Source organism: Podarcis liolepis, assembly GCF_965112155.1.
Source record: "Podarcis liolepis genome assembly, chromosome: 2".
NCBI classification, from domain to species: Eukaryota; Metazoa; Chordata; class Lepidosauria; order Squamata; family Lacertidae; genus Podarcis; species Podarcis liolepis.
Window position 1 is genome coordinate 63,223,744 of NC_139555.1, and position 20,780 is coordinate 63,244,523.

The window sequence follows — 20,780 nt, forward strand, 5'->3', positions numbered from 1 at the left end:
GGCATCCCAACTGCTCTGTACTGGAGCCACTATGAAATCATATCTGCAGATGGGCAGTGTTGTTCTCATATTCTGCTTGCAGGCTTTTCCCCAGGCATTTTGAGAGCAGGGTGCTGGACTAGAGGGCCAGTGGCCTAATCCAGGTGGCTCTTGCATTGTTTTCAGATGGAGGAATTTGTATCTCACACCAGGGATCATCTCATAACATAAGACATTCCATGAGTCTACAAGGAAAGATGCTTTTCCTAAAATGGGAACTATAGGTTATAATTTCTAGGAGTGATGCCCAATAAATTAGTCTGATAATAACAAAGATTCCAATTGGCTCTTTGTATAGCAATTTTAAAAAATTATGATAGGTGGCAATTTAAGCACAGGTACTTGCAGTATGGGGCCAATTTAAACATTACATGGCAGCAACCATTGGCTGTAAAAAGGGTCAGTCTTATAGCAATTTAACCATCAACAAGTAATGTCAGTAGCAAGTGATAACTCACTGCCAGCAGCTAGGAGCTGTAGCATTCCTAGTTCAAATATTACTTCAGTCACAAATCCACTAGGAAGCATTACGTAATCTCTTATCCTTAACCCAAGTGCCTTACAGCAATCATGTAAGGATAACTGAAATAAGCAATTTGAGCACTTGGAAATGCACAATATAAATGTTAATTATTAATGTCTAAGCACATTTGAGTGCTTGTATGCCCAAGATGCTAATGTACTACAAAATTGGTCAGACAAGCGTGATACAAGCATTTAAGACCTACTCATTCTCATGGGGAAGAACTTGAGCAGACGAATCAGAGTGATAATTCACAGTAGTATGGAATGTGTAAATGAGCCTTTACCTTGTATGAAGTGGGACACAGACTGACTGGATTCCCCGTAGTCAGCAATTAAAACATTAAACCATTTTTATCCCATGTCTCCTTCCAATATTCCTTTCATTTCTCTTGAGCCAAAATTGGCTGTAGCTCAAGTGCAATTCCAGGAGCTTAATATGATCTACCTCACCCTATGGTGGCAGTTGGCTGTATCAGCTGTTCTCACACACACACCTGTCTTCGTTAGGAGCCAATAGCAGCTTATGTGTGGCTCTCAATGGTCTCTCAAGCAGGCACTGGTGAGGCCGACACCTGTTTAGGTCCATCAGTGCTACTGTATCAAGTGCTCCCACAGCATTCCTTATGCCAAGCTGCCGCAGCTTGTGTTTTGCCCATATATAAGGGCATAGTAGGTACACTTAAAATCACTGCACTCCTAAATCCAGTCCAACACCACTATGTTTGCATAGCGAGAAAAAGACAGTGGCAGATGCTGTCCTCTACATTACACCCTAAGCATTGGTGCTATCAGAAAAAGTACACAAAAAAGAAATGGCTTTGTCTGCTTCTTTATTTCAAGTTCACTACATTAAGTAAAACAATAAGGCAACACAGTCATTTTATTATTATTGATAAAGGCAGAGTGTCTCCAGTGCCCTCTAGTGAGGATTCAGTGAGATGTTTCTGCAGAAGTGTGTAATACAGAACAGAGTCCTAAAAGATTAAAAGGAAAAAGCTTCCAATGTATGCCCCAACTTTCCTATATGTTTTGCAAAGAAGCTTCAGGTGTGTATCACTTCAGCACAGCAACAGCGCTCAAAAATGAAGTTCCCAAATATTACTCAGCCAAGAATTATCTTGACAGAATTAAATCAGGGGTTAGTTTGAGTTATTTTAAAAACTGAGATCAGCAGACACTAAACACTACACATTTAAGAATAAACACTGGTTAGACTTCTTAAACTCATGCTTTATATTGTGTATAGTCTACGCAGGTCTTGTGAACATCAAGCTTCTCTTTTTCTTTACATCCATTGCACAAACTGGATAAGGTGCCACCTTCATCCAAATGCTGCCAAACAAATGAAGACTTTTAAAAGACACACCTCTGAACAACTTGCAGTCTACAAGAAAAGAGTTTTCCCACAGCCTTGAGTCCATTTACTTTAATCCAAGATGGAAATAAGCATTCCTCTTTCTGTCTGAGGCTACAAAATAAGCTCTCATATTGTAACGCACACCTGTTGACAACAGTATTCAATCACGTGATTTGCACATGCCCCCATTACTCCCAGGCTACAACAGCAGAGCCCCATTCAAAGCACACCTACGTCTGTTACATAGTCTGAGAATTATAAGCAGAAAAAGCAGCCGAGTTCCACCATATGCATTTTTCTTCTCAGTAATCTAACAAAAAATATTAGCCAAGAAGTTTGTGTTGGAACATATCTCTGCATTTTGTGTCTGTGTGTGTATGCAACACTGCAATGCTGAATTTATGAGTATGGGTGGAAGATTAGAGCCAAGCTCTGGGAATTAGAGTTTACAACCATTTATTTCTTCCATTTGCTACTAACAAAGCCTTGTGAAAGCCATTCACTTTTTCTTATAATGGTATGGAAATCAAGTATTAAGTACACTGAGTGCAAGGATGCACAGTGGGCGCTTGTAGCTACTTTCTCAAGAGATTTTAGACTTCAAAGCATACCGAAAGTGATCTCACGTATCAAAATTCTCAGCTATCTTTGGTCATAAACCTATTCCTAAATAAATAATTTAACAAAACACACACAAATGATTCCCACAATGGCACCCCTGCTACAATAAGTACACTACAGCAGCATTTTCATTTATGAACTACCCTAGATCCTGTTCCATTTTTACGCCTGTATCTTCCAATGTAAGAGTGGCAGAAGACCCGCCCTCCTCCCCACAAAAACCTGCAGAATATTGGGAGGAGCATTTAAATGCCTTTTTTTCTTAAGAGCCTTTCCTTAACAAAGTATGCAGGACAAGATAACATCTTATGAAATATCAACTTCTGGTACATGAGTAAAAGGCCAACAAGTGCTATTTGAAACAGATGGCACATCCAATTGAAGGTGGAAGCAAGAGAACGTTATACTGCTGCCGCTGCTTGCTGTTTCACTATAGATGGTGCTACTGCAGCCTTGGAATAATTTTTACTGTGAACAGAACCTACCACATGGGAGAGAGATGTTGGCATTATGTAATACTAGCTTTGCAAAACCAATGAAGAGCGCCAAGTAAGGTCGTTTGCTGGGAAATTCCATGCCGTTTTATCAAGGAGAAATACAAGATGACCACAGAATGTGCACACAAAGCTTTCTGCTACAAAGCTGACCAAGCATGGGGGGGACGGGGGACGGGACCATCAATTCATAGGTGTTGCAGAGAGGAGAGTCATCCAAGAGTGTGGCTCTTCTCTTCTAATCCAACCTCTGCATCTTTTGGCTGAAATTTGTGTCGTGCGAGCTCATATCTGATGGGAGCCTCTGTGAAGCAGTGCCTTCAGCATTTTGTCAGGATGCATTCTTCTATAGAACAGTGACACAATGTAGTGTGTGGCCATCGTTTAGGTTCCAGTTACAGATGAGTTTCACGGAAGCACGGGGCCCAGGCTGAGCTCCACGTGGTGATTGAGCCAGATGACCTCACAACTCTGATCACTTTCCTCCGTGGGCCGGATAGGAGCAGCAAGGTTTTTGAATTCATGTTTCATCTTAAAGCTCACAGTAACTTCTCCCTCTTCTTTCTGTGGAGTGACCTTGATGAATATCCCAACTTTGTTAGCCTTTCGGAAGGCTATGATGCTGCAAAGGAAGAAGAGAGGTTTTAATATAATTCCACAACACTTCCCGGTGAGCTATGTCGCTAATAAAGTTTATTAGTTGCTTAAGCCAACTAGAATAGCTAGACAAAACTAACCAAATACATGGACTTGCCCAGTGCTAAAAGATGAGTTCATGGGTATGCCTGAATTTGAATTTTCAAAAAGTAAGAGAAACCCCTCTGAATCAGGCCAAATGTCCACAAAATCCAGTATCTTGCTTCAAACAGCCAGCCAAATACCTCCAAGAATCCCACAAGCAAGACATGAAGTCAACAGCCCTCTTTCAAGCCTAGAAACTAGAACTGACACCTATTGCCTTCCTAGCAACTAGCATTCAGAGGCATGCCAGCATTGATATATCCCTCCTCCATGAACCTGTCAGATTCCCTTTTAAAGGGATCTAAAGGAAGGCTCTAATTGTTTTACATGAAGCACTTCCATGTTGACTGCCCTGAATTCCCTGCCAATCAATTCCACAGACCACCCCAAGTTCTAGTATTATATTGGGGGTGGGATGTTCTTCAATCAACTACTTTCTAAATTCCAAACTACACAAGCAGAGGAAAATAAATACTGTGCTATCAGTTGCCAACCTGGTCAGAAGCCAACACCATCAACCGCCAATGAATCATGGATGACAAATTGATACACAGGTCTGTAAGATATGGAAAAGCTTACTCAGGATCATCTTGAAAATCTTGAGGCTCTGCCAGCTCGTCATATTCTGCTGCTGCATCTTTGCCAGCCAGGAGTAGCTCTTTGGAAGGAACCACCACCTGAAAAAGAGTTAAGCAGAAAATATGTTTTGCAACAAGTAGCCAACCAACATTCACCCTGCTTTCCCTGTAGTATATATACGGTAAGTAATGGAGCGGGAGAGATTGCCTGTGGCCAACTGCAAGATACAACACTGGAATGAAAATACCCAATACATCTTCAGTGCATGTTCTATCACCATTTATTATGTATTTATACCCCGTCCTTCCTCTCAAAAGGAGCCAGAGGAGCAAACATACACAATTTAAAAAAACCAAAAACCCGCCTAATATGGCAAACTCCTTAGTGTTTATGGCACCCACATGGGTACCAATACCATGTGGAAGTCTCTTTTTGCATAGCTACATATAAATCCACCCTAAGTCTTCAATGACAGATGGCTATTTATAGGAGCATACAGTCAGTGTAGCTTCCAGCACAGCATCAAAGTATGGCCCAGAATCTATGCTAGGAAGAAGCTGCAATACCTTAGCAGTACTACTGGTGTCATCAGGATCACCTTCCTCACACTCTTTCAGTGTCACATGAGTGAGATTTTCCACTGGATTGGTGAGAGTTAGAAGAACTTGACTCTCCTGTGCAAATGACAGACACACAAAGGAAACGATCACTCTCAGTAAGAATCTTTCACTCTGTTTTTATGCTGTCTGCCTTCCACTGATGCCTCTAAAATTCACAAATTTATCACATTAAAAAAACAGCTAGTCTTCCAATCATTCAGTTAGTGATTTAGTTAGTGTTTATATTTGTCATAGCAAGCATTATATTGCAAAAGGCATTTCCTCCTATATACATGAAACGGAGTTGTGCTTTAAGATGGTGCTTTTTTAAATGTCATCCAATTATTCAGGAGGGGGGAGACTTTTAGTTGATCCATCCAATCAAATAAACATCAATTGCGGCTCTTCTGAAACTACGGCTTGCTCAAACCATGATTTGGTGTGGTGTCTTAAATTGAGCCAAGGTTATAAAAAATAATGCACTCAATATGAAAAACTATATAAAATAAATAAAAAAGTTGGTTTAACACTCACTTACATGCAACCTTTAAAACTCCCAGCTCCCAGAAGGCCCAAACATCATAGCCAATTGTCATAAATGATGGGAGTTGCAGCCCAACAACTCTGGAGGACCACTGGTCCCCATCCCTAGTTTAAAATCCCACCTCTAGAAAGACTGATCAAAATACACGAGAACAAACCTTCATATAGCGCAGATTAGGAATAGACATGATTCTCACTTCTGGGATATAGTTGCTACAATACAAATAAAAGAAAGTAAATAGCAAATTCAAGTATAAACCCAACGTCTCTAGACTTCTGACTGCACTTTCACTTTTTAGATATCTGGCTTACCTTTCAATCCAGAATGGGTTCTTAAGATGGTGATGTTTTAAAAAGCGGGAAAGGTAGATGACTATGAGCACAACATTTAATTTAATTTTTAATTTAATTTTTTAAAAAGGGAACTGTACTGTAGATTAGCTACATCTTCCAAAGTTTTAACTGAGATTAAATGAGAACATGGGGCCAGGTGGTTTAAATGACATTTCAGAACTGGAGTTTTAAACCAAGTAGCCCTCTGTACATAGACTATTATGTACCTGCATGTAGAAGATAAGTCACTAGTGTGTCAGAGGGAAGGCTAGACTAGATCCCTGTTCTCTGATATCCCAGTTTGCTATGTGCTGTGATTTCTGTTTTAGGAGCTCTCACCTACAGTCTGAAGTGGAACAACTCAGGAGAGAATAGAGACCCAACCGTAAGTGTCATAGACTGTTGCTCCCACCCATATCCAAAATACTTACACAGCTACCAGCTGAATTTTGAATTTGATGGATGTAGGGTTGAACTCTGGTTTACTCAAATTGTGTTCACATTTCTAGGGGAAACAAACATTAACAAAATGTGTGGCCAAACAGCAGACAACAGCCTATAACTACAAATGCTACCACTGAGCCAATTTTTTTAAAAAAGAAACACCAAAAGCAGTAGAAGTAGAGACTAACATATTTTTCAGAAAAATCTACATACCCGGCACCGAAGGGAGCGTTTGATCAGCAGATGCTTATGACGTGGGTAAAGTTGAGAAGCACAGATTGGCTGGAAGTCTGGCTGGAGGAGGCGCTGTCGGAGGGTTGTCACTGTTCATAGTACAGAAAGTTAACAACAACAAAAAATCAGTTTTGAGCAATATGAAAGAGGGATCACCACCTGAACACATTAAGCTGGGGCAGGAGAGCAAAGAGATATGCTAAGAGCTACTACCTTCTGTCAGATTGATTGGTCGTGTGTAATAGTCCTCAGGCAAAGGCTCCACTTCCTCCACAGCTTGAGCAGGTTCAATTTTTATCTCCTTCTGGTCCTCTCCATCTTTCAGCCTGAGGCAAAAAAGAAAGCAGCTGCTTAGGATAATCAGAAAGTTGCTTAGAAGTAACTGAGCACAGTAAAACCACAATAATATTACAATTACTGGCTAAATTAAAACTTTTGCAGAGCAACTGTAAGCAAGTTGCTGATTGACATTCAGACTTCCTTACAACACCTAGAACAATGACACAAGGCTACAGAGAATGAGTGGGAGAGAGAACTTGCTCAGCCAGGTGAAGGTGAAAATTGATGTGCTTTTCAAAACCATTTCTTGAAATTTCCCCATCTTTAAGATAATACCATAAATGAGATCGGCATGTAAATATTATAAAGAAAAAGTTATCAACATTCACTAGCCTTAATTTTCACTAGTTCTGCAATCCTTAAATGCCACACCCTTAAAAAAAAACTTCTTAAGAACAGCTGTTCTAGGGATTAGAGGATTAACAACAAGAAAAAACAAAACAGAAAGGGACAAAAAAGCAGATTCTATTTAATGTTGTCCCATTTATGGAGGCTCCTTGATCCAGAGAAGGCTGCTGCTGACAGAAAGGGAAGGGAGGCAATTTCCACAAATTCCTCCTCTCTCTTATTTTTTGTTTAGTTAATAACATTTATATAGTGCTTGCTTGTAATAAAACTTCTAAGCAGTTTACAAAAATATACAGTACTCCATGCCACCGCTTTTAACAAAGAGCTGAAGAGGGAAGGTGGAGTCAGAAAAAAACAAAAAACGCTACATACATAGGAAAAGAAAGAAAACCAACCCACAGCAGGGGTGGGGTGAGCTGTTCAGTGAACAATTTAGAATGGAAAATGGTTGACATAGAAAAGGATTAAACATAGTTCCCCTCACTCCCTGCTTTCAACCTTTCCCTCACAAAATGGGTTTTATCAAGCTACACAGAAATGCATTGCTGAAATCCCAAGGCAAACCGTCCAGAGTTCCGACTCGCTAAGCACACAGGGGCTTACTTCCAACAACACATGCACAGGGAACTTGAAAGAGAGCCACACCATACATTTAAGGCACATCCAATGCACATTACTGTACCCCAAAGAATCTTGACATAGATATAATTCCCAGCACCCTTAACGAACTGTAGCTCCCAGGATTCTTTGGGGGAAGCCATGTGCTTTAAATATGCACCAAATGCATGGTGTGGATATGCAAAAAGCACCTGAGTTTGTTTCCTCTGAAGACAAGGTCAACAGCAAAGAGACAGAATGAGCAAATGCTTCTGGGTTTGCAAGAAAAGATGACGCCCACAGTACACTAGCTGTGTACTGCACTAGCACAGATAATCAATCTCAGGTGCAAAACTTAAGGGAAGAGACTGGTAGCAGTCACACTGTTGTGCAAAACAAAGCAGAAGGTTTAGGCACAACTGTGAAGTACACATCAGTGCCAAAGCACACTCCAAACTGAGCAATGGACCTCTTCTTCTTTTTTAAAAAAAAGGGGGGGGGGAAACAGACTCCTCCTGAATATAAGCTGCGGGGGGAGACTCTGGATCACTCTTGGCAGTCTGCAGGCAATTTATTTGCACCCTAGATGAGCAGCAATTGGCAAGCTTGTGAAATTACATCATTTCACCTCTCGTCATACATATAAAAAGGCCTAGCACTCACGAAAGTCCTGTGAGGGCACTGATAGGGGCCCCGGGCCTCTGACGCTGGAGCCTGGTTCCAAGGCCATACTTGTCCTAGGAAAGAAGTATGCAAGGAAAGTTAGGTCTGTTGATTGTAACAAGTTCAGGTGGTTTCTGACAGCTTGAGGGGCATAAGGGATCAAGCATGCGCACACACGCACACACAAAGGCAATGCATATGGTTTTCTCTCTCTGTTCAAATGAATTTTTAGTAGCTTGGTTAATAAAATAAAATAATTGATCAAATGCTGGAAGAGGGACGCAGCATGCTACTGAAACAACCCTATTTTTAAAAACCTCCTACCCTGACCTATTTTCATGTGATGCTCCAATGGATACTCCACTTGACAGCTAATGTAGCTTACTCAGAGCGTAACTGTTCTCATACTGGGTATAATTTTGTGACAAAAATATATTTGACTACAGTTAAGACACCATTGGACAGAAAGAAATAGTTGTGATAATGGTATGACACTCTACAGCTCAGATTAACTACCAAGGTATTCACTGACAAGTTGCTACAATTCAACTAGTAACAAATATATAGAACAGTATCAACCGTAAAGAAACAGCATGGTTGGATATACAGTGGTGCCTCGCAAGACGAAAATAATTCGTTCCTAATGCATGTTCCTAGTTGAGACATCACAGCAAATCAAAATATGGTTTGCATTGGGGGTGAAGCAGCAAAGGGACTTGTGCAGTATAAGGGAAGACATGTTCACAATTAAACCAAGGTTTAAGATAAACTGAGGCTTAGCATGTATGAACCAGCTCACTCTGTTAGCAGGGACTTGAACCGGCAAACATCATTCTTTATATGGACAATGAAAATGTACTCAAAGTCCATAGCAATAGGTCTACCAACCTTGCCCACTCATTAACTGTATGCAAACTGGACTTCAACTGTAGTACTACAAGCACATCCAAGACCAGAAGGCTGAGCACACTAAATACTGACATACCAGTAGAACACAAGTGGTTTTAACGCTATCAGAAACTGAAGGGACTTACCACTACATGTATAGTGTGTTGCTGCGGAGAGCCCCCAAATTAGCAGCAGGTAGCAACGGAGACAAGAAAAAAGCAGCAATAAAGACAAAAGCAAATGCACAGAGCAAGCAGGTTATACGGGTATCCAAGAGGTAGGAAGCATATGCAAAAATATTCAGCTAAGCAAAAAGTAAGCCTTTCAAATGACACAGGCTGCACAGCTGAAAACTGAAATGAAATATTGTCACATCTTATGATTTCTAGCACATAGCAAGTTTGTGCTGACTATGAGCTAGGCAAGCAAATACTTAGTGACAAATATTTAGTCAGTATAATAAAACTGAAAGCAGGAGCATCTTGGTCTAGCTGATTTCCAGCCCTGACTAATTCTTGCTCTTCTTAATACAATCCTGGGTTACTTGAGGGATTTCAAATGGCAGGTGTCTACATTTTGGTAGTGGACAATATCCCTTAATAAACTGCAAAACACTCTGAAATCTTTCTATACACAGATGCTTAGAACTTGTTCTTGGAAGATTATTGATGTGACATGGTTCCAACAAACTCTGAAGATTTTTGTTTGTTTTGTTTGCTTGCTTCTTTTTTACAAGTCTCAACTAAAAACAACATTTATGCCCTTGAAGTTTAAAAAACTGTCTTCTGATTATGCCCAAGAGCTCCAGAATTCTGTATTGTTGTCCTAGCTCACCGAAAAAGCAAGGGGCATGTAGGGTCTGCGTCGAACCAACTTTTTACGATCCCTCTCCATCTTCTCCTTCTGAGCCAGCTGTTGATAATACTCGACCAGTTTGTTAATCTGATTAGAAAGGAATGTCAGTTTAAGATGTGAGCTGGAAGAAAAGCTGTTCCTGGTAAAGTAAAGGTTAAACAAAATGGTGGATATACTTGGGGGGGGTGTCCCTTTTTGTTTTTTCCTTAGTTGAGCTGCAGCAGCAGCTTCTTGCCCAACTCCTGACATCAGTTAACTGACCCAGTTAGCTAGCAGTGTCATGCACATTCTAACAATTTTACCCACTGCTCTTTCCTCAGAGAAACTGAAAAAAGAAGCTTGCATTACATCATATCCTACTCTTAGGTGGAGATGAGCTATGCCCTACATCTCAAAGACAGGGCCAGACAGACAAGAAGGCCAGCAGGAAATAGAGCTCTCGTTCTCAAATAACTACTCTGAACAGAGTAATTCATGTTAGTGGCAGTGCATCTGTATGAGAAGGCTCAAATCAGTGTAGTATATTGGAGCTGGGGAAAGATGCTGACCTCTGCATGACACAAGGCCTGTGCCAATTCCTGATGACTGCTAGTTTAAACTGCATTCCAGCAGCTAATGAGGTCAATGTAGGTGGGCCACTTCTCAAAGAATGCATGTTGTGGAAAACGGCTTGGACTACTTGGTATGTTTTGCTCAACATAATGTCATCCCCAGCCCCAGTTTGATGCTACAGTGCTAAATCAATTGGGGAAAGATGCAGTCTAGCCTCAACCATGCAGGACTCATTCTTTCAAGTTTAATTAAATGTTGATTCTCTTCTGTGAGTTAAGAGATAGGCAAGAGCAGACCCAACACAAAGACTCTTCTTTTTCAGGCTACTCTATGAAAGAAAAAGCAGTTCCTTTTACGTACCTTCTGAGTATGAGGATTTTCTGGCTCCTGCCAACCTCCACTGGCTGCAACACAACAAAGCAATTTTTAAAAGGCTGGTGGGTGTGAGGGGAGGGAGAGAGAGATCATACATGCACTGGACAGAGAAAATGAAACATATCCAAAATTACTGCCTGCTTCTCTCCTCCTCTCATCTAACCCAGACCACGGTTCATTAAATCTGGTATTATTAGTATCAATGTGTCAGATACCAAAAGCTTAAAGTTCTTCTGCATCACAAGCTGAAAATGGCAGAACTGCATAATATGAAAAATGTGCTTTCTATACTTGTGTCTGAAGGTCAACATGAATGCTGGGGCACAGAGAAATATTTGTAGGAAATTACTGACAGGCAAGAGTGATGTTGAACCCATCTGACACCCACATATTTTCACCTACAAATGCCCCCTTTCCTTGAGGATTATTCCCCTACCCAGACTATTCTGGGTTTTAGAATTCAGCTAGGCAAAACACAGCAGAAACATAGCTAGGGGTGCAGAAGATATTTCCAGGGTGGGGGAGAATAATGCACCCTTCCTTCCACCATATATACATGGTAAATAATACTACAGCATGAAAAATGTTACAACACATGGAATTTCCACTTATATTTATACTGAAAGCCCATGAAGAAGTCCCATTGCATAGGCCAGTGGTGGTCAAACTTGGCCCTCCAGCTGTTTTTGGACTACAACTCCCATCATCCCTAGCTAACAGGACCAGTGGCCAGGGATGATGGGAATTGTAGTCCCAAAACAGCTGGAAGGCGAAGTCTGGCCACCACTGGCATAGGCAGAAGTTCTTGTGTTAACGGGACAACTTTGTGGGATACAACCCGCTTTTTTTTGCTTAGTTTATGCAGCCTGTGAGCAAACAGTACTCCAAGGACATAGGCACGCATCCTCAGAGCTCAATTCTGACTGTTTTGGTAGCATAATAATAACACCATTCACCAATGGAAGCTAACCTCTATAAGCTCTTCACACAGCCCTACTTATCTTCCCAGCTCTTAGTATTGAATTACAAAAACAACACTCCGCAAAACATGTCATGAAAAAGTTTTCTAACGACACTTGTAATATTCATCTGAAAACCAATGCCACTCACCAACTGATTTATCTGCCATGCCAACATCTCTGGAAGTCCAGCGGCAAAAGCCACAGGCCAGGTAATAAGCCTTCTTCATTGTGGTCTTGGCTGGGTCATCAGGCAGCGGAGCAGGGATGCTTGTTGCTCGGGTAGAGAGAGTGTGCATACAGCAAGGACAGTCAAAACAGTTAGCACACCTGAACAGAGAGAGACCAGCATGGAAGTTTGACTCAAGTTTGTACTTGAACACCAGGGATTATACCTGCTGTTCAAGGCTCCTGATTTTCTGTTTTATAACTCAGAAATTGCCTCTGACAAGTTATAAAACCAAATTCTTTCCAAAGGTGTTACTATGAAAGAAAGGACTTAATAGAATCAGTCAACAAAAAACAAAGTAAGCCATTTCATTCCACTTCCATCACCCTTTGTGAAAGGGCACAAAACATGCTGCAGGCAAAGTTTCAAATCTGGTCACAGTAAACATTCAAGATTCCACAAGTGCTCTGCTCCACTCTGCATGTATTTCACAGAAATTCACAAAAGCATAGGTGTCAATGTACGACAGATGTAAATTCATTCTGAAAGCCTTCTTACAGCATGGGAGATCACCAGCAATTCCACAGTGTATGCTTTTCTTGTGATTTCACAAAAAAACACATTGAGAGTGTGAAAAGGAAACAGGCTCGTGCTCAAGTGTAAATTAATGCAGCAATATTTCTCCAGTACTGTCAGTAGTTGGAAGTGCAGACTATAAACAGAGTGCTAAGTCAAACATACAAAAGCACTTTCCTCATCACAATGAGATCACATTGTAAATAAAATCCTTACTTAGAGGATTTTCAAAATTGTTTCCGATTCTTACTAAGGTGCTGTGGACAAATATACACTGATAGAAGGGAGACTATCCTATAGCATGACAAAAGTATTGAGTAAGGTGAGAATCACAGAAGTAGCATGTAGTCTTACCTATTCTTCTTTAGCTTGGCTTCAGCTGATGGCATATTCTCCAGGCAACTGGGACAATAGTGAGAATCCACCTAAAAAAATACAAAAAGGCATTTTTCATTTCGCACCATTATCCTTTTCCAATACAAAAAAACCCCCACAACTTTGATTTTTTTTAGGGCTACACAGCATAGTAGGTAGTTCAAGTTATGAGACATTAAGTCCCCAGTCTGGTTCTTACCTTTGTCATGAATTCATCAGATGGCTTAGGCAAGCCACTCCACCCCAATTTTAAAGTGGAGTCTGTTAAGGATGCTGGGCATTGTAGCTCTGTGAGTGGGGAAAGCTACAGTTTCCAGGATTCTTTGGAGGAAGTAATGCATAAGTACACAGCCTTATACCTCTTTACTTACAGAGTAGTTATAATGAATACAAAGATTCCTTTATAAGGAATGTGAAATGTTGTCAACCCCCCAAAACACTGAAAAGTATCATCATCTTAAAACTGAGATGTCTGGGGAATTTCTTGACCTAAACACAAAAAATTATCTTCAAACAACAGACAAACAGTTCTGGCAAAGTTATTCAGATTTCTAATGCCCAGGAACTAAGCCAAATATGATTACTGTCTTACTATTCAGATGGAATTTAACAGTATGTTGCTGAACTATGTGCTAACAACCTTCCACACTGCCACTCTCACAGATATCATCATCTATATTATTCTGAACACTGGTGGAAATAACTGAGCAAATAATTTCTTGTTCACACTAAAGTACTTTATTTCCAACTTATCTGAACCTTCAGTCCTTCCAGAATAACATAATGCTACTTCTTGAGACACTGTATATTTTAAAGATCATTTATAAGCAAAGGGGCACATTACAAACAAATGCATGTAATAAAACCCCACCTTTAAAAGAACTAGCAAAGAAGGGGAGTGCCTAATTTCTTCCATAACCCTTAAGAATAAAACAGCTTTACTAGACGGATTTTGAGTGGACAAGCATTGGGGACAGTCAAATACACAGACTACTTCACCCTCCTGAGTCTGTTTTTCAGCTTTTCTGCTTTGTTTATGCATTTGCATGCAGCTTGACCCTTGCTTACTCAGGGTTCATACACCAGAACAAGGCATATCAGAATTCAATACCCACTTATTAAATAGGTCTTACATATGAGTAGACATGTATAGAATTGCATTGCAAGGCATTCAAAAATAAACATTTCAGTTTTAATAATTTTAGTTAAATCCAGCGTAAATTAAAAGTTGAATCCTGACAAGACAGAAGTACTGTTTTGGGGGGACAGGGGGCGGGCTGGTTTGGCGGACTCCCTGGTCCTGAAAACTGTGCCAGGTGCCAGGACCAGGTGCGCAGCCTAGGAGTCATTTTGGACTCACAGCTGTCTATGGAGGTGCAGGTCAATTCTGTATCCAGGGCAGCTGTCTACCAACTCCACCTGGTACGCAGGCTGAGACCCTACCTGCCCGCGGACTGTATCGCCAGAGTGGTGCATGCTCTAGTTATCTCCCACTTGGACTACTGCAATGCGCTCTACGTGGGGCTACCTTTGAAGGTGACTCGGAAACTACAACTAATCCAGAATGCGGCAGCTAGACTGGTGACTGGGGGCGACCGCTGAGACCACATAACCCCGGTCTTGAAAGACCTACATTGGCTCCCAGTACGTTTCCGAGCACAATTCAAAGTGCTGGTGTTGACCTTTAAAGCCCTAAACGGCCTCGGCCCAGTATACCGGAAGGAGCGTCTCCACCCCCATCATTCTGCCCAGACGCTGAGGTCCAGCGCCGAGGGCCTTCTGGCGGTTCCCTCATTGCGAGAAGCAAAGCTACAGGGAACCAGGCAGAGGGCCTTCTTGGTAGTGGTGCCCGCCCTGTGGAACACCCTCCCATCAGATGTCAAAGCGATAAACAACTACCTGACATTCAGAAGACATCTTAAGGCAGCCCTGTTTAGGGAAGTTTTTAGTGTATTTTTGGTTTCTATGGAAGTCGCCCAGAGTGGCTGGGGAAACCCAGCCAGATGGGCGGGGTACAAATAATAAATTATTATTATTATTATTATTATTATTAGTAGTAGTATTAATTAGGAATTCTACACAGGAGCAAATATTCAGATCAGGAACTGTTAATAAAATTATGTTAGTTTTTCGGAGCATCAGTTCTATTTATATATATTTTTAAAAGGTCATCAAATTCAAGCCATGTTTCCAATGTTTTATTCAAACAAAAAATTCTCAGTATAGAATCCTGTATCTTGCAACATCCACAGACCTATAATAAAGAGGAATGCTTCCATTATCCCAAATGAAATAATTTATCGTAATTTGGCAATGAATTGATTTTTTAGCTAAAGAATAGATGAAAATGAAGAAATGTGTGAATGAGGACAAAGAAACCAACTCAGCTCTGAATCAACTGGGTATCAATACAGGGCATACAATGTATTTGCATATACAAATTAAAAGACTAATTTAATAGTTATTACCTCTTCCTAAACTATTCTGAGATTTATAGTTCAGTAAAGGAACCTTTGGACTTCTAGCAGAGAAAATTCAGCAACCTTGTCAAAGAACAATTCCAAGGATTCTTTCATGAATCAGAACTGGAATAAAACCCATAAATTGATCGTGCAGATAAACCCTTTGGGTTATTTGGCCTGAAATGTGTTCACTTTCTTCTGAGAGCACATACTGACTTGATGTATGGGAATCTCACATTCACTTCAACACAATGAAGAGATTTGTTCTGTAACCTTGTCTGATGACAGGACAAAGCAGGTTTTTGGCTGTTCTAGTCACAGCGTTTGATGTATATCAACAATGCTAATGCTGTTCTAATTCTTCTTAGCTATATAGATCTGGTGAAAAACAGTAATATGCAAATTACCTGCCACTGTCTTTCTCCATCTTTTACATAAACACAGGAACACAGAAAGGTAAGGATATCTGTATATCTAAGCCTGTATGCTCTATTGTGACCAACAGTGTTTCTCTAACAGAGGTCTTCCCCATCACTTGCCACCTAATCCTTTTAACTAGAGGTGCCAGGGACTTAATCCTGGGTCCTTCTATAGGTACAGCATGTGCTCCACCACTGACCTAGGCTTTACAAATGAATTCCCAACCTATCACATTGGCATCTATAGTTTATAAACTTGAATAGAAGAGATAAGGCTTACCAACACTCATCTAATATGTCATTGCAGTTGGGGGGGGGCGTTATACTGAAAGACTGTGAAATAATACAGATGTTCTTTACACAAGTCAAAGTTATCACTGAACAGGCGTGAACTGTGAACAGAGTTGCAACTTCAACGCCCAACTATGCCAAAATTAGGTGCAGAAGCAGGCTCTAATCTTTAGACATTTGTTAAGCCAAAGTCACAAAGCAGCATGGCTTTTTAAAAGTTTTACAGCTACTTTACTTATTTTGATGTTCTAACAAAGTAAAACATGTGTCCAGGCCTATTTAGTAATCTTATGTTCAAGGTAGGCACACTATGAACTGGCTGTCTCCATTCTCTACAGCTTAAAAGGGCGAAAAAGATTTAAGAGTGAAAAGAATTCCGCTAAGATATAAATGACCATTCTGTGTAACAATAAAATTCACAGTGTCAAACTCCCTGGGTGGTACTCTACCAGGTTTCACCCAGAGTAAATTAATGGACACATCTCAGTTATGTTCATTAATTTCAACCGGTCTGCTATGAGTAAAACTTAGCTGAATACCACCCTCTACATCCAAATAAACTGGGGGAAAGAAGACAGAATTTTTAAGACAATCAATTAGAGGTTGTGATAGGGGTGGCTAATCAGAAAATGACTTGGCTAATCAGAAGAGAAAGAAACTGGTTTCTCCACATCCATCGTTCAGCCCAGACACTGAGGTCCAGGCCCAAGGGCCTTCTGGCGGTTCCCTCACTGCAAGATGTGAGGTTACAGGGAAGTAGGCAGAGGGCCTTCTCAGCAGTGGCACCCGCCCTTGGAACGCCCTCCCACCAGATGTCAAGGAAATAAACAACTATCTGACTTTTAGAAGACATATGAAGGCAGCCCTGTTTAGGGAAATTTTTAATGTTTGAAGTTCTATTCTATTTTGATGTTCTGCTGAAAGCCGCCCAGAGTGGTTGGGGAAACCCAGCCAGATGAGCAGGGTTTGTTGTTGTTAAGTCGTTTAGTCGTGTCTGACTCTTGGTGACCCCATGGACCAGAGCACCATAATAATAATAAATCAGTTGGTAAGAGTGCTGCATTTTATCCGTAATCACTTTTGTGACTTGCACAAGACACAATATGCTATAGAAATGGAGGGATGGGGCACAAAACTCAAGCACCACACAGGCTGCTAAAAGAACAAATAAGAAGACTGGAAAAGATTTATTTTAATGTGATGACTATACAGTATAGGAAGCAAAAGGGGAATGAATATGTAGCTAATTATCACCCCTCACACACAGAGAGAGGGAGAAAGAGAGGGAGAGTAACAGCGCCCCACCATGCTTACTGCTTACAAAATGCTATAGGGGTTGTTGTGACTTAACTATCTTGTGCATAAATCAGCTCTGCCAGAACAGAGCAACCGGCAGGCTAACACCACCCCAGGAAGCAACTGAGAGGCTAAGAAGGAATATAATTAACAACACAACTCCAGTGATGCCAGACTATAAAATGAAGAACTGGCATCCCGCGGCAGAGATGAGGGAGAGGGCGACGCTACCTCCACACATCATATATAAATCAAAGAATGATATGCACCCTCCTCCCTCAAATCCATCCATCTCCCCTAACCAACAGAATGAAGCGAATCAGCGAGTGGCAGCTGGACGGGCCAATCAACGGGCTCTCGAGGCGTTGGATGGGGCGCCCCCCCCCGGTTCTCCAGCCCCCGCCCGGTTTACCTCATGAGAGACGCACTCGAGGGAGCGCAGCTCACTGCAGTAGCGGCAGAAATAGAGCTGCGAGAGTGGCATGCGGATCTCCTTCTCGCCCCGCACCAGGTACGAAACGCGCTCGGACTGCAGCAGCGAAGCCATTTTGGAAAGACGGGGACCAGCCCCAACCTCTCCAGCCGCTCGCCGCACCCAGCCGCCCCGACTTCCGCCACGTGACCCGGAAGAGAACCGCTTGGGCTGGTCACTTCCGGGTGACGCTCTCTTATCTCCTCCTGGCGTAACGTCATGGGGAGGGGAGATGAAATACTGTACTGTAAATGGATGGTTAAAGCAGAAAGATACATAGACTGATAATTTGTATTTATTAATTATATATAAAATATTATATTTATGTCTATCTGATTCTAAATTTTAAATTGGATTTCATGGGTGCCACAGAACATGTTTTAACGTTTCTGTACAGAAGCCACAAAATTTACTGCATGATAAAGTCTGTAGCTGTGTATAATATATATATTGTTAAGAGCTGTGTTGTAAGCCACCCTAGGGACATTTCTGTGAAATGTAGAAATAAATTAGGAAGCGCATCTCAGTCCTAATCTTCTTAATTAGTCCCCCCCCCCCTTTAAATGAAATTTTCGGAATTCCTTCCGATGATCAAGCTGGAAACTGTTTAGGATACATAATCCACCCTGAAAACCTCATACTATGCAAAAGCACAACTGAAGACTCGTGTTTACTTTGTCATTTAGCCAATACCTTAGTTCTATAGCAATGTTTATGGAAGCTTAGATATATTTACAGTGTTTCCCCACCTGTCGGTGACTCCTCTCCTCCTCCTATCCAATCCTTTTTTCTTCTGTAAGCTCCAAATGGAGTTGAAAATTGACTTTCCACAGATATGTTTTATTTGCTGTGTGTGGCATGGGTACTGTGGGGACGGTGGTGTACACATTCACTGTAAGCCTTCATGAACCTATCAGAATGCAGCATTTTAATTAACTAAAAATACATATAAAATATGTGAAGTCTATCTAATGTAGCAGGCAGCTTTGCCATATGTTTGTTAGTAAAACTCTTAATGGAACTATGGTACTGGTTTTAGGATTAAGGTACCAGGTGTAGCAGGGAGGTATGCTACATTTTACACAGTGTAATCAGAACCATGTAACTATAGGTTCCTGTCAAAAGAAGCACCTTGGAATCATAGAAACATAGAATTAGAAAGGACCTTAGCGGTCAACCCCCTGCCATGCAAGAATCTCAGCTAAAGCATCCATTCTAAAGCATTATATTCTTCTACGGTTTATTTCATCATTTGTTTCTGGCTTACAAAACTTCGTTTTAACTGTGGTTTGGCATAATATTAATCCAGCACCCATCCGTAACCCTGGCTTGTTTGGCCACCCCATCTCAGATGCTCAGAAAGCTACAAAAGTACCTTAAGCCAAGAACAGCTGGGAAGGAAAAACCAAATTTCGGGGGGTGTTATGTACTGAGTTGAATAGGATCCAAAAGGCAGCAGTCTGATTGGTCCTAGAACAATAGGATTCAGAATGCAGCAGTCTGATTGGTCCTAGAACAATGCAGCAGTATGATTGGTCCGCAGGAGCCACCCAATCCAGCTCCAGGTGGAAGTGAATCCACAACCTGATTGGCCTACAGGAGAATCCCGGAATTAGCCAATCATGTGCAGCCCATTGTGTAAATACAGTGGTACCTCGGGTTACATACACTTCAGGTTACATACGCTTCAGGCTACACACTCCACTAACCCAGAAATAGTACTTCAGGTTAAGAACTTTGCTTCAGGATGAGAACTGAAATCGTGCACGGCAGCAGCAGGAGGCCCCATTAGCTAAAGTGGTGCTTCAGGTTAAGAACAGTTTCAGGTTAAGTACGGACCTCCGGAACGAATTAAGTACTTAACCCGAGGTACCACTGTAATGTATATAAAGCAGATATTGTGGGGGAACTTCCATTCCTCCTCACCTCTATGAGCTGAATAAAGAGCATGAAATCCACTCTTTACTCCGAGTATATTTCAGGGGGAAAGGTTATGGTTTGTTTGATCATCTGTTGGACAACTGATAGTTGTTGGTTTTTTTCCAAAAAAAAAAAAGTGGCTAAAACAGACTGTGGGTTAACATTATTTCTGAACTATACACTTGCAAGCTGCTTTCATGCCCCTATATTGGAAGGTTAGCTAATTGGTATGAAGTGGCCACTGAAAACTGAAACTGTTTCTATTACTTGCTTAAAACATAAATAAATAGAGTCAGCCAAGAATAGACATATTTCCTTGGCCTTTTAACATCATGCAGCAGTGGAATATTCCAAGAGAAACTTTCTATTGTTGTGTAATGTTCCACATGGAGGAAATCCAGTTTCCCACGGCTGGGCTATTCTTTTGGCATCCTGAGAAATGCCTTAATATGAATTTTCAGTAAAACAAACATTTCACATCACAGGGAGATCTTAACAAAGGGCTTTTACTTTTCCTTCTCAAGGAACTTTGGAGTGGAGTTTCCTCATCTTCTTTCAAATCCCAACCAAATACATGCTCATGCTCACCTCTATAGAAATTCCACATACCCTGCAAGCTCAATTAGTCATCATTTCCTCTCAGGGACAAGCAATTGATTTAAACGAGTTTATTTCCCGGTTGCTTTTGTAGCTTTAGTGGGTCCCTTGATGTGCT

General features: G+C 41.2%; 1 protein-coding gene across 2 annotated transcripts; it reads right to left on the reverse strand.

Annotated features, from left to right (window-relative positions):
- Positions 1-1,377: 1,377 nt before the first annotated feature.
- Positions 1,378-18,301, reverse strand: DCTN4 (dynactin subunit 4). 2 transcript variants are annotated; one of them, XM_083488447.1, is made up of 14 exons: positions 18,086-18,298; positions 13,185-13,255; positions 12,237-12,415; positions 11,112-11,155; positions 10,179-10,286; positions 9,491-9,511; positions 8,457-8,530; positions 6,723-6,835; positions 6,489-6,598; positions 6,263-6,336; positions 5,657-5,711; positions 4,923-5,030; positions 4,357-4,454; positions 1,378-3,658 (listed from the first exon to the last, which is right to left on the reverse strand). In XM_083488447.1, exons 1-14 carry the CDS (start codon positions 18,218-18,220, stop codon positions 3,445-3,447), a joined length of 1,404 nt encoding a protein of 467 aa, XP_083344573.1. In that variant the 5' UTR covers positions 18,221-18,298; the 3' UTR covers positions 1,378-3,444. The 2 variants fall into 2 exon arrangements, with proteins under 2 accessions (XP_083344573.1, XP_083344574.1); XM_083488448.1 differs by lacking the exon at positions 9,491-9,511 and having other exon boundaries at positions 18,086-18,301.
- Positions 18,302-20,780: the final 2,479 nt, after the last annotated feature.

Excerpts from the sequence above, each read along its gene's own strand:
- DCTN4 (XM_083488447.1), bottom strand. The coding sequence starts at position 18,220 with ATGGCTTCGCTGCTGCAGTCCGAGCGCGTTTCGTACCTGGTGCGGGGC. Across the intron at positions 10,287-11,111 it reads AAAATCCTCATACTCAGAAG|ATTAACAAACTGGTCGAGTA; the intron begins GTACGTAAAAGG and ends CTTTCTAATCAG. Across the intron at positions 4,455-4,922 it reads ACACCAGTAGTACTGCTAAG|GTGGTGGTTCCTTCCAAAGA; the intron begins GTATTGCAGCTT and ends ACTCTTTTTCAG.